Source organism: Cetorhinus maximus, chromosome 15, assembly GCF_964194155.1.
Source record: "Cetorhinus maximus chromosome 15, sCetMax3.hap1.1, whole genome shotgun sequence".
NCBI lineage: Eukaryota > Metazoa > Chordata > Chondrichthyes > Lamniformes > Cetorhinidae > Cetorhinus > Cetorhinus maximus.
Window position 1 is genome coordinate 11,881,892 of NC_135893.1, and position 14,166 is coordinate 11,896,057.

General features: G+C 42.4%; 1 protein-coding gene across 1 annotated transcript in view; it reads left to right on the top strand.

Annotated features, from left to right (window-relative positions):
- Positions 1-13,654, top strand: part of gpr153 (G protein-coupled receptor 153) — a 97,507-nt gene extending 83,853 nt beyond the window's left edge. The window contains exon 7 of the mRNA XM_078557885.1: positions 12,057-13,654. Coding sequence (XP_078414011.1) covers positions 12,057-12,827 — 771 coding nt within the window. The 3' untranslated portion in view covers positions 12,828-13,654. The remainder of the gene's footprint in view (positions 1-12,056) is intronic.
- The last annotated feature ends 512 nt before the right edge of the window (positions 13,655-14,166 follow it).

The window sequence follows — 14,166 nt, forward strand, 5'->3', positions numbered from 1 at the left end:
TCTGATAGCTTTAACCTTCTCTTCAACAGGGTGTTAATCAGGGTCCTGATTAGCCAAGTGTTCCATTTCCATGAATCCAGTTATTAGTACATTGTCCAGGTAGACCACAACTTGAGGTAGTCCTTGTAGCAAGTTCTCCATTGTCCCCTGGAAAGTGGCACAGGCTGAAGAAACACCGAAGGGCAGGCATGTGTATTGATATAACCCTTTGTGGGTGTTTATGGTCACAAATTCTCTGGAAGCATCATCCAGTTCTAGTTGCTGATATGTGTGACTCGTATTAAGCTTTGTATATGTTGTTCCTCCTGCTTGTTTGGCATAGAGGTCTTCATTCTTGGGAATAGAGTACCTGTCCAGTTTGGCTGCTTTGTTGACCGTTAGTTTATAGTCCCCACAGATCCAGATGGTCTGATCCAGTTTTAGGACAGGAGTGCTGCCCACTCCTGAGAACTGAACTGCTCTTATGACATCCAGCCTCTTTAGCTGGTTCAACTCAGCGTCAACCTCTCTTGGAGCATATGGAACCAGTTTTGCTTTCGAGAAGCGAGGAGTTGCTTCTGAGTCCATGTAAATCTTGGCCTGTAAGCCTTTGATTTTCCCCAGTTCATCCCGGAAGATGGTGTCATTTTATTTTTTTAGCAGCTCTGGCAGTCGTCCTCCTCGCAGCTGAGAGATTTCAGAGCAGTTTAATTTAATCTCTTTCAACCAACCACGAGCTAGAAGGCTTGGTCCTTTGCCTTCTACCACCATCACTGGTAGTTGTGTTGCTTGGTGTCTATAATAAACAGGTACACAGGTAATACCCTTTACTTGGATTTCTTCACCTGTATACGTTTTCAACTTGGCAGAAGTCTGTTCCAAATTTAATTGTTGAGCACCTTTACTCAAATATCTGAAAGTGTGCTCTCTTACTGCAGCGGTAGAAGCAGCAGGTTTAAGGGTTTCCCATTCACTTTGTCTTCCCTACTTTCATGTTGAATAAGGAATAAATGTCAGAATTGGTTGTTTCTGGTTCTTCCACATTATACACGTCATTTGACTTTGTTTGTTGCCTGGAAGCCTGTTTTAATCTTGCTTTGCAATGTTTCAATATGTGCCCTCTTTTGTGACAAAAAAAAAGCACTCCACCTCTTTAAATCGGCAATCGTTAGGAGTATGATTGTTTTCTCTAAATTTTCCGGTAGAGGGAGCTGTTTCCCATTTCGCAGTGGACTCCCGGCTTTTCGTGCCACTTTTGGCTGACCGTTCCCGCCCAACTAGGCCATTTTGTTCACCTTGAATTGCTTGTGAATCTCCTTACAGTGCTTTCCATCGCAAGCGCTATTTCTAATGCTTTCTTAAAATCAAAATCCACTTCAGCCAACAATCTTTGCTGAATAGCATCATCTTGCACACCACAGACCAAATAATCCCTGAGCATCTCATTCAGGGTTTCACCGAAATCACAATATTCCGTTAGTTGTTTGAATTTTGCCACGTAGGTAGCAATGGTGTCCCACAGGGCTCTATTCGATGAATTGAACCTGAACCTCTGCAATGTGACTGAGAGCTGGGTTGAAAATGTCCCTTAATGAGGTCTGCTAATTCATGGAAGGTCTTTGAATCAGGGGCATTGGGGGCCGTCAAGCTTTGAATTAAACTGTAGGCCTTACTCCCACAAATACTCGGGAGAATCGCTCTCCTCTTCTCCTCCCCCATCATTTTGTCAGTTTGAAAGTAGAACCCAAGGCATTCTATATATTGAGACCAGTCACCTGCGTCTGGCTCGAAGGGATCAATTCTGCCAAACTGTGGCATCTTGGATGAGTATATCTTCCTTTCTTTTTAACTACCTTAGATACTCTCAATGTCTGGGCGAGGGACAGCACCAGATCTGATTTATCCTCATCGCCAGTTTGTTAGAGTTGAATTTTTAGGCAACGTGTCTTGGCAGAAACATTAAACTTTATTTACATAGCAGCAGCAGCAGCAGCAGCAGCAGCAGCTACATATGTGCATCTAACTCTATAACTAAAGAAGAGCTCCCTCTTTAAGGTTCCCCGCACTTCAAACTGGTAGGTTTACACAGATCATGTGATCTTACAACACAGGATTATTCTTTAAAGCTACAGTCCTACATTTATCAAAACTATAATTACTACAATAATCTATTAGCAGACACAGCCTCAGATTTCCTCTGATGTATAATGGAACTTGCACATTTTCTCCAATACCTCCCTCCTTCATGCCAAGCATTTCTCCCCATACCCCCAACCACCAAAACTCTTACTTCCTGGTTAAATCCATTTCCCACAGAGATTTGAATACTGTCTTCTACCCTTCAATCTTTTCTTCATCATAACCTTCCACCCCGCCGCCCCCCCGCCACCATAATTGCTCCTCTGACCCTCCTTCATCAGCTCCAGAGACACTCTTAGATGTTCTGCCTCATGTCTACATCTTCACTCTGTTGAAATCAAGATTCATTGCGCAGTCTGTTTTTCTAACTAATCTTTCTTCAGAATCTCAAAACTGTGGAACCATATTTCCCCTTTTCCCATATTTATGGACTTTTAACTATATTTCTTTCTTTACCTTGTCCTACCTTTACTTTCAGCCTTTTTGTAAGGACCTATGGCTGACCATTCACTGGGGCTTCTTGATTTAAAAAAGAAAGTTTCATTCACAAATATCATCAAAATTAACAATGCAGAAGTAGAACAATGGCACTCAAGAGGATGCGGTTTTGAGATCTAATCCATTCCCCATCAAACCTGATAGGCCTCACTCCTACTACTACTACCTTGGTGATCTAAGAAGGGCAATTATTTCACACGACGTTTCATGATTCATACATTCTTTTTCTTTGACCTCGGCAGAGGCCAGGGGTTAAATCTAGAAGCTTCCAGGTCTGCAATGGTCAACGTCACCTGAAACAAATGACATACTTGTTTTTACACCTCAATGTTCAAATCCCAACTTCTAGAAAGCCTTAACATCACCAGAGAGTGGAGATCACTACCCCACCCCTCTGGTCCAGAATCCAAGTCACTGAAATTAACTCTTGCTCGGGCTGCAAACAGTTGATCCCCAATACTTAATGGAGTTGCTAATAGATGGGTTACTCACCTCTAACAGTGACAGTCATTGTTCTTCAAATAAAAATTAAACTTCAAAATTACAGGGAAGAGGTGCAAGTGGGGAAAAATCGATGCCTGTCCCTTTAAGACTGCCTGAGTCAGGAACCCTTGAGCCTTCCTTTAATACCTGTACATAGTTGTCCCTTTTGCTAATCCCAATTAGTTAAGGTATATCTGCCTAAAAATCTGTGAAGAAAATCAATATATTCTACTCCCTCATGCGTTAAACTTCCTAGTTGCAGGATTGTGAAAATATTCCCACTTAATTGATTTTATCATATTTTTCAGCAGGATTTTATATATAAACATACATTGTAAAATAGTAAAAAAAAAATAATCCTGAAGAATGAAATAAATCTTTGACCAACAGAGCTAAAGACTGCTGCATTGTAAATTAGTTATAACTGTTGTTAGGTTACATTTCAGTGAGATAGAGGCAAATTTAAAGGCCATAAAGGGGAATGATCCTCTGAGGGGTTATTAATACTTGTGCTGTTGCCCAGTATTGGCTATAATATTTTGGAATTGTTTTCTGGTTGAGCTGGCTTCTCCAATTGTATTTAGATGCAGAAAAGATTAAAAACATGCTTTTATACTGTTTTTACAGATGTTAAGACAAACAGGAATTTCAAAACTGCCAGCAAAATGAATTCCCCAGTGGGCCAATGAGATACTCCCACTGTGCCTGGACTTGTCGTTTGGCACATTATCACGGAGCTATGCTAAATCCATTGGGTGCTCCCTGACTCAGTTCCCAACTAGGATTATCTGTTTTTATGGAAAATTGGAATTGCAGCAAAAGATTTGGACAAGATTGACCTCATTTTACTCCTTTAAATGTCCTTAGCTGCCTTATGTCATTAATGGATTGCCACATGATGAGAAGCAGCCCAGTACATGTAATGGACTGTCGAATGCCCAGGAGTGTTGCTTTGGTACAATTCCAGGAGGCTGACTTTGTTATAGGTTCTTTCATATCCAAGAGTGGTGCTATAAATGCATTTTCTTTCCTCATTTGCTATTGAGAAGCTGAGACCCATAGTGTAGGATTCCATCAAGATTGAAAAGAAGAGGAAAGAAGTCAAGATAAATTAGGAAGTAGTGATTAGGTGATGCTAAGGTTCGGTTTTAAAGGCCTGAAGATTATCAGGAAGGGAAGACTGAAGGAGGTAAGGAGTTCCACAGCTTTAACCTGCTGACCACCCAACTTCCCATCTGGGACCCCATATTAGCTGATATTGCAAAATGGTTCCTGTTCCTCAGGTAATAGCCTCCTCCCCTTTCAGATCTGTCATCAGCACCCTATTCCTAAACCCCTCCCCACCCCCTGCCTTAACCCCTCTGTCCCTGCAAACGGCCGGCCCTATCTCCAATCTGAAATACATCGAGACTCACGGACTGACAAAAGGAAGACATTGCCAGAGCAGCTCACAACAGTACATGTGAACACTACAGCAGTCAACAAATAAACCAAGAGCACTTGGTTGAGTCAAGAAGATCTGGAAAATATAGACAAATTTGTTATACTGAGATTCCTAACCCTCAACTTGTGTGTTAATGAAGAGATGGAATATATTACAGTATTTCTTCTTGATTTCTCTCGAGTGGTTTTGTTCGTAAGATAATCTGTGCTTTAAAGTCAAGTATTCTACCACAAGCGGCCAGCACACATACAAAGATTATTTACAAGAATCACTAGTTTTAATGTCATATCATTTGTTATAAATAGTTATTATATACCCTCTATGAAAATGAACATTCTGCAGGAAAGGAAGCTTTGTTGATCATCTCTCTCTCTCAGCTGGTTTATTTCATCCTCTGTATATTATAATTATTGTTTGCCTATCTCTTTCATGTTGATAGCATTATGTCCAGTGATTCTGTTGTGCTGATTTATTTTGAGTAATGGATTGCATTGTTCTTGCAGACACTGCAATAAACGGGCATGTTTCACAGGGAAGGTGCTGACTTGCCACTAATTTGAACCTGATCTCTGCTTCAATCACACATTCTCTCCATCACAAAGATAGCCTGCTCCCACTGCCCTAATGTTGGCCCATCTCCGCTATTGCATTCGTTGATCTGTAGCTGAAACTCTGGGCAGAATTGTATGGTCTCCCGCCAGGGGTTTGCAGGAGGGGCTGCCTGCAAAACTCCCCGGGTGTCCTACCTGCGCCATCCCCCCCCACCCCACCCACCTCCGACCTGTTCGCAATTTTATTGGGGTTAGGGGGAAGGCAGGCAAGGGCTAGGGCAACCTACCTGCTCTCTCCCCAAGTGAGGCCCTTAAATGGCCAATTTAAAGGCCGCTTCTGTCCAGCCTCAATTGTAAGGCTGGCGGGAGGAGTTAGGGAGCTGGGGGCAAGCCTGGCAAGCCTTGTACCTCGGGCAGGAAGGTGGTGGTGCCTCCCTCGGGGCCCTCTTTCCACATCTGGCATCCCCTCCAAGGTCTTTCACCTGCGGATTTGCCCTTCCGCCTGGCCTCCTCAAGACCCCTCACCCCATCACCAGTGGGCCTCCCCTCCCTTCCCCACCGTAAGACCCCCAGCACTGACGTGATACTGGACTTAGAATCTGGGGACTACTTGTGATCAAAGTTCTGGCTGTTGTTGGGGCTGCATCTGATTGGCTGGCAGCTCTCTGAGGTGGGACTTCTGTCCAAGTGAGGGTGGAAGTCCTGCCTCCAATCAGCTAACGCCCCTCGGAGTGTTAAATGGCTGTGGGGCAGCCATGAGCGGTGTGGACGCATTCGAGTGGCAGGGTGAGGAGCCCCACCTTCTCAAAAATCTTGCCCTCACGTTCGTGCATTTGTCACTGCCAGACTTGACTATTGCAGTACTCTCCTGGCTGGCCTCTTATCTTCCACACTCCAGAAACCTTAACTCATCCAAAACTCTGTTTGTTTCCTAACCTGCACCATCCAGTTGAAGCAATTTCCTCTTCTATCTGATGGATCTGAAAATTGATTAACTCAATAATCTAACGTACGCAAAGTAATCGGTGCTGAACTCCAAATATAACAAGAATGCTATAAGCATTCTAAAAACTGTTCCTGAATTGGTTAAAAAAAAACATACTCCCTGTGAATATTTTGCTTGTTATCAATCAGATACCAGAAAACTATTTAGCCTATAACCCATGGAACACATTTGCTTTGTTTTTCAGTCAAAAATAATTTTAAAATGTAACTTTCTTGTGGGAAATGCCCTCCAAGCCAACTCATGCCTGCATTCATCCCCTATGGCCCCTCATACACTCCATAGCCACTCACCCAGTATCCACCATGGAGAGACCTCAAGAGCCTTGTGGAGATGAGAAAAGTAAATTCCTAACAATCTAACACAGCTCTCACTCCTGCATACTTGATAGTGGAAAAAATTCACATTGAGAGAACCCATTCAAAGCTTTTAAATCTCAAGCTTATAAATCAAATTATAAAAACAAACTTCTCTTCAGACCCCACGTCAAAGACAGATAATCATTTAATAGACTCTTTAAACTGTCAATCTAACTGTAGCTTTTGAAACTCAGTCAAGCATTCATTATGGCATAATGATAGCACTCGGGGAAATATCAAAAAAGAGCTCTGTTGAAACTGCACCACCAGATGCTTCACTGTTTTCTTAACTTTTACCAGATGGCCTGACAATTGAAGCAACCCAGCAGAGCTCTTTCTAACTCTCTGATAGCTGTGGCCTGTTTTTTTTTGAAGTTTAAGGAGCAGGGCATTTAAAAAACTTAAGACCTTAACAGTTATACAGAAATTTTCAATCCTTTGAGGGTTTACATCTACTCCATCAATTCCTGACTCCCCTACTTTGCGCTAAGGCCTTTACAACAGCCAAAATGAGGTCTGTTTGAACTCCAAACCTTTTCCCCTACCAGCAAAAATTGGATGTTGTAAATTGAGCAGGACTTCCACATCTGGGTCCCCCAAACAATTTTTTTCTTTTACAGGTCTGACTCTGCAAAAATCCAGTCCTGAGTATCCACAACTCATGTAGAGAATTCTAACCTTCTGGGTAAAGAAATTTCTATTCGCTTCAGCCCTAAAATAACTGATCACCTATCCTGAAACGAACACCCTAATTTTACTCTCTCCAGCCAAGGGGATCACCCTCTCAGCACCTATCAAGAAGTCTAAGAATTTTGTACATTCCAATGAGATCACCTTTCATCCTTCTAAACGCCATAGTATATCAGCTGATTCTACTCAATCTCACCTCATAGGTAGCCTCCTGATCCCAGGAATCATCAAGTGCACCCCCATACCCCTCACATCGCCATCGCCACTAAAAACTGTAACTTTGTGGTCCAGCATATCCCTCTCTTTACCATTACTATCAAGACAGGGTTCAATGAGGAGTATAGGAGAGTATGCCAGGAGCAGCATCAGGCATATCTGAAAATGAGGTGCTAACCTGGTGAAGCTACAATACGGGACTACAGGCATGTTAAATAGTAGAAACAGCAAACTATAGACAGAGCTAACCGATTCTACAGCCAATAGATCAGATCAAAGCTCTACGGTCCTGGAACATCCAGTTGTGAACGGTGGTGAAAAATTAAACAACTAGTGGGAGGAGGAGGCTCCATAAGTATCTCCATCCTCAACAATGGTGGAGCCCAGCATGTCAGTGCAAAAGACGAGGCTGAATCATTTGCAACCATTTTCAGTCAGAGGTGCTGAGTAAATGAACCATCTCAGCCTTCCCTTGAGGATCTACCATCACAGATGGCAGTTTTCAGCTTATTCAATTCACACCACATGTTATTAAGGAATGGCTGAGTACATTGGATACAACAAAGGTCATGGGCCCTGACAACATCCCAGCTGTGATGCTGAAGGCTTGTGCTTTAGAAATAACCACACCTCTGCTGTTCCAGTATAGCTACAACACCGGCATCTACAAGACAATGTGGAAAATTGCCCAGGTACATCCTGTCCACAGAAGTCAGGATAAATCCAGTCTAGTCAATTTGCACCCCATCAGTCTATCCCCATCCTCAGGAAAGTAATGTCATCAACAGTGTTATGAAGCCACACTTGCACCTCTGCTCACAGATGCCCAGTTTGGCTTCCACCTAGACTGCTCAGCTCCAGACCTCATTACAGCCTTGGTCCAAAAAAATGGACAAAAGGTCTGAATTCCAGAGGCGAGATGAGACTGACTGCCCTTGACATCAAGGCAGCATTTGTCCAAGTGTGGCATCAAGGGGACCTAGTAAAATTGAAGTCAATGGAAATTGGGGAAACTCTTCACTAGTCGAAGTCATACTAGCACAAAGGAAAATAGTTGTGATGATTGGAGGCCAATCACCTCAGCCCCAGGACATCAGTGCAGGGCTTCCTCAGGTCGGTGTCCTAGGTTCAACCATCTTCAGCTACTTCATCAATGACCTTGCCTCCATCATAAGTTCAGAAGTGGGGATTTTTGTTGATGATTGTACAGTGTTCAGTACCATTCAAGGTTCCTTAGATAATGAAGGAGTCCACGCCCACATGCAGCAAGACTTAGACAACATTCAGGCTTGGGTTGACAAGTGGCAAGTAACATTTGTGCCACAAGTGCCAGGCAATGACTATTTCAAACAAGAGATAGTCTAACCACCTCCCCTTGACGTTCAATGGCATTACCATCACTGCATTCTTCACCATTAACATGCTGGGAGTCACCATTAACTGGACCAGCCTCATAAATACTTTAGCTACAACAGTAGGTCAGAAGCTGGGTATTTTGTGGCAAATAACTCACCTCCCGACTCTCCAAAGCCTCGCCAGCATTTACAAGGCACAAGTTAGGAGTGTGATGGAATTCTCCCCACTTGCCTGGATGAGTGTAGCTCCAACAACGTTCAAGAAGTTTGACATTTTCTAGGACAAAGCAGCCTGCTTGATCAGCACCCCATTCATTGCCTTAAATATTCACTCCCTCCACAGTAGTATGTACCATATACATGATGCACTGTACTTCTTCGACAGCATCTTCCAAACCCACATCTACCGCGTAGAATGATAAGGGCAGCAGGTGCAAGGTAACATCACTATCTGCAAGTTCCCCTCCAAGCCACACACCATCCTGACTTGGAACCAAATCAACGTTCCTTCACTGTCACTGGGTGATAATCCTGGAACTCCCTACCTAACCGTACTGAGAGTGTAGCTAGACCACAATGATTGCAGCAGTTCAAAAAGACAGCTCCCACCATCTTTTCAAGGGCAATAAAGCTGGCCTTGCCATCAACACCCACATTCCATGAATGTATAAATGGAGAGAAAAAACACTTCTAGCAAGTATATCCTTCCTTAGGAGAGGAGACCAAAACTGTACATTGTACCCCATGTGTGCTCTCAAGAGGGCCTTATACAATTGCTGCAACACATCCTTACACTAACAATCCAACTTCCTTGCAATAAAGGTTAGCATACCATTGTCTTTCTAATTACTTACTGTACCTGCAGTCTGGCATTGTGCCCAAATGTCCATTATTCACATTTTACATTGTGACAGTGAGTATTGACTATTTTGACCAAGGGTTGGGCTTCACATTGAGGCCATTATTGTGGAGACTTGAGAAATCCACACTTCAATAAAGGTGACTGGTTAGTGACCCTTCCTTGATGGTGCTTTGGCCAATAGTATTGCTCCGACAGCTGAGATCACTGACATTGTACAGACTAGGGTTTGAAGCCGGAACCATTCTGGTCTGTGTAGCTCAGTTCTATAGTGAATCGCCTGAAAGCTTATCATCTCAACAACAGCATTGAGATGTCGCATTTATATAGTCCCTTAGGCATAGTAAAACATCTTAAGACACTTAACAGGAACGGTATCGAACAAAATTTGACACTGAGCCACAAAAGAAGATATTAGGACAGGCAACCAAAAGCTTGGTGAATGAGGTAGGTTTTAAGGAGTGTTGTGAGGAAGCGGTGGAGAGCTTTAGGGAGGGAATTCCACCCTGAAGACTTGTTCGCCAATGGTGGAGGGATGAAAGTTAGGGATGCACAAGAGGCTAGAATTGGAGGAGCCCAGAGATCTGGGAGAGTTGTAGGGATGGAGAAGGTTTCAGAAATAGAGACAGGTGAGGCTGTTGAGAGATTTTAACACAAAGGTTCCGACATATCTTGATCCCTTTGCCCCCATGGTTTCCTCTGACTTTTCTGAGCTCCTGACTTCAGATTTTCAAGGATGTTTTCAAAGTACTTGTTTTCACTGAGCAGAGAGAACTAGGAGGATTGTGGAGCTGGAGGAGGTCACAGAAATAGTGATGTACAAGCCATGGAGGAATTTGAAAACAAGGATGAGAATTTTAAAATTGAAGCATTGCTGCATCAGAAGTCAATGTCGGTCAGCGAGTATGAGGGTGATGAGTGAACAGGGTTTGATGTGAGATAGGATATATGCAGCATACCCCCTGGCCCAACCCCATCTTGTGTTAGCAGTGGCCTCTGAATCAGAAGGTTGTGGTTTTAAGTCCCACTCCAGGGACTTGAACACAAAATCCAGATTGCCACTTCAATGCAGTACTGAGGGAGTGCTGCAGTGTCAAAGATGCTTCCTTTTGGATGAGATATTAAATCAAGGTGCTGTCTGTCCTCTCCGATGGATGCAATAGATCCCAGGGCACTATATTGAAGAAGAGCAGGGGAGTTATTCCCAGTATCAACCAAGATCACTAAAATATATAATTTGTCATTGTCAAATTGCAGTTTATGGGTTCTTGCTATGTACAAAATGGCTGCTGTGTTTCCTACATTACAACAGTGACTCTGCTTCACAAGTGATTCATTGGCTGTAAAGCTTTAAGGGATGTCTGAGGTTTTGAAAGATGCTATATTAAGCCCTCCCCTCTGATTTTTGGGCCCAACCCTTTTAAGTAGCACATACAAGTTGAAGAACTTGTTATGGCCGCTTATCATATCATGAGGATACCCCAAAGTGCTTAATAACAATTATTTCTTTTTAAAATGCAATCATTATTGATATTCAGTCTCTGCATTCTTCCAACTCTGGTCTCTCACACATCCCCCAATCCTTTTGCTCCAGAGGCCAGCTGTCTAAACCTTAAGTTCTAGAATTCTCTCCCTTAAACTTTACCACCTTCTCTCTTTCTTTAACATTCTCTTAAAACCTACCTTCTTTAGTGACCTGTTCTCATATCTTCTTTGGCTCAGTATCAAATTTGTCTGCTTCTGCTGCTGTGTAGTCTATTTTCTGTCTATGGTATGTTGATTTCTGCTCATTTTCTTCTCATAATATGTCACAATATAATGTACTGGCAGCTATAAGTAGCCTAATGGGTTTGCAGGCTGATAGGATCTAAGTATTGAAAAATAAAATAGGCACCCAGGAGCAAGAGAAATTACCTCATTGTAGTTGATATTCAAAGTAGTGTGTTATAATCAGCATGATACATACTTTCTCAGATGTATTGCATATTGGAAAAAGGCAATAGTATGACAATTAAGGAAGAACACTCATACTCTGGTATTTAACTGTTTGTATTTTTGTCACCTAACACCCTGTGCTACATTGATTCAGCCTAATGCTGCATTTTATACTACATGCCTGGCATCAGAGATAGCCAAGGCTCTTGGTGGCACAATTGTAATATAAGTGCAATGGTCCCCTTACATCCCATGTCATCTCAACCTAACAACCTGCAAATGGAAAGAGTGAAGATTAGGTGGATGACTTGCACTATCATATGGCTTCCCTGGAAATTATGGAAGAGAGTGGCAGGTCTAGCTTTGTCTATCAGATGGACTGTTGCCAATTGGGTGTGGGAGAGTGGTATAGTTAGGGTTGGCTCTCTGTTGACTCGGCTGTAAATTATATAGGAGCAAGTGGTAGAGTTTACCAAGCCAGTCAATTAAATGGGAGAGGACATTAAGATTACTTCAGACTGTTTAATTTTTTTTGTGTCTCTTAGGTTCCTCCAACCAGACGCTACTCTCATGATGAGTCAGATATGTGGGCAACAAACCCAATCCCTTCATATCTTCACAGATGGGGGTCTTCAGAGGACATCACAGGAATACTGCACTACAGCTCCCCCAGGCATGAGAGGAGGCGAAGCAGCCTGCTCTCCCAACACGATGAATGTGCTTCTTTCCATAAAAGAAGGAAGTCTGTGGATAGCATCATATCTCTAAAGCAGCAGCCCAGGGAGGAATATTTTGCTGATGACTTAAAATGTTTCAGCCGTGATGAAATAATAAATTACATCGACGAATCTCCACTCCCTAGTCCAATGAAGACCCCGCTGAGATCATCTTCCATATCCCTAATCCCAGAAAAATATGAACAATATTCAGTCGCGTTTTCCTATTTTCCGCTAACCAATTTTGAGAGGGAGCCTCATGTTCTCCGTCGGTTATCGGAGGGCAAGGAATGCATCTTCACAGGGGTCACTAGGCCCAAGGAATACTTGCCGAATATTTTTCCCAGTGACCCTACCACAGCTCAAAAGAACGCAGAGACCTGCATTCAGGCTCATGGCAACCTGGCCGCAAGTGTCAACCCCAGCATTAAGGAGGAAGCCTCCAGGAACTGTCGGACAGATCTATGTGTCTCTTGGGACAATCAGGAAAAACTCACCAAAGTGGAAAGCAAAGGGAGCACAAACAGTTTTTTAAGCTCGCCTTCTGCTTCTTCGGGCTATGTGACTTTTCATTCCGATTCCATTGGATCTGCATCCTAGGAGTGAGTCTGGAGCCTCCCCCGCCCCCCAACCCCCTCAAAAAAAAACAAAAAAAAAAGGTGTTTCTACGTTCGTTTTGTACCATGGGAATTTTATAATTCACCCACGAGGAAATAAGTCAAGCACCAAAGAATCAGGCAAATATTTTCATGTCCTCTGATGGTAGAAAATCAAATCTTTTAGGGGGTAGAAAGGGAATTGTCTGGAAAAACATGACATTAAGTAATGTCTGCATGTCAATACTACTGACCATTGCTTTCTATTTTATTAAATTTTTAAAAGAATAATTTTTAAGGGGCAACATTTAAAGCAGGTATTCCTGCAGGACCGAGTGTGTTTGGTGCCATTTAGGTTGTAGGTTGGGGGTTGGGTGGGGAGGTGAAGAGAAAGTGGGTCTAAGATTGCTTATATTTTTTAAAGCATTCAAATTGTAAAATGATTTCTCCACTGGGGGTAATTCCAGGTCATGTCTGTCTATTTATGCACTTTGGGCATTCAGTGTGTTCTGTTGGTATTTTGTTACAGCTGATGATTTTCTTAACAAATACAGGACAATGAAATTGTTTCTGGGGGAGTGGGGTGGGTGGAAGGGGATAGAAGGTCACTTCTACGATTATTTTTCCTGTGTATTTTGCGTTTGTAAAATTGGTGTCATATATTGGCAGCATTGCTGCTGCCTTGCAAAAATGGACATTGGTTTCTCTTGGTCCCCGTAAAGTTGTCCTAAAATTTAATAGTAACAAATGTTTTCTTAACAGTATTTGCAATGACCGTTGTCCTTGAACAGAACCAGGGCCTGTGTTGTTTATATTAAAAACCTACTTCAATACCTGATCTCGACCTGCATTGATTAGAAAGATGACTTCTCTCATTCATCGTGATTGTTTGCCACAGAATTTGAGGCATAAAGGCTTTCATAAGTACACATAATAATAGCTTGGAATTTGCGGTCAGTGGTGGTGACGTCATCCACCGAAAGCTGCCACAAAGATCTGGCGATCTCTATGGCATTGGTTTCATCATTCCCAACATTGATTTGATTCTGGCACTAATTATAGCAGATCTCTCATATTCAGCAATAAAGATGCCATCAAGCAAGCTAAGCAATCAATCACATTGAAGAATTCTCACAGCCAGCACACTGGGAAGTAAAATGAACCGATTATCCTCCATTTTTTAATCATTTTATAAAGAGAGCAATAAAAATTTGGACATTCACATGGGATTAAGATAGAAGCTGAAATATAATTTTTAAATATATTTTAAAATGATGTTTATTATATTAAAAATCTATGCAATTTTTATCATAATGGAGAAATTTGGCATTCCACAAATGTAA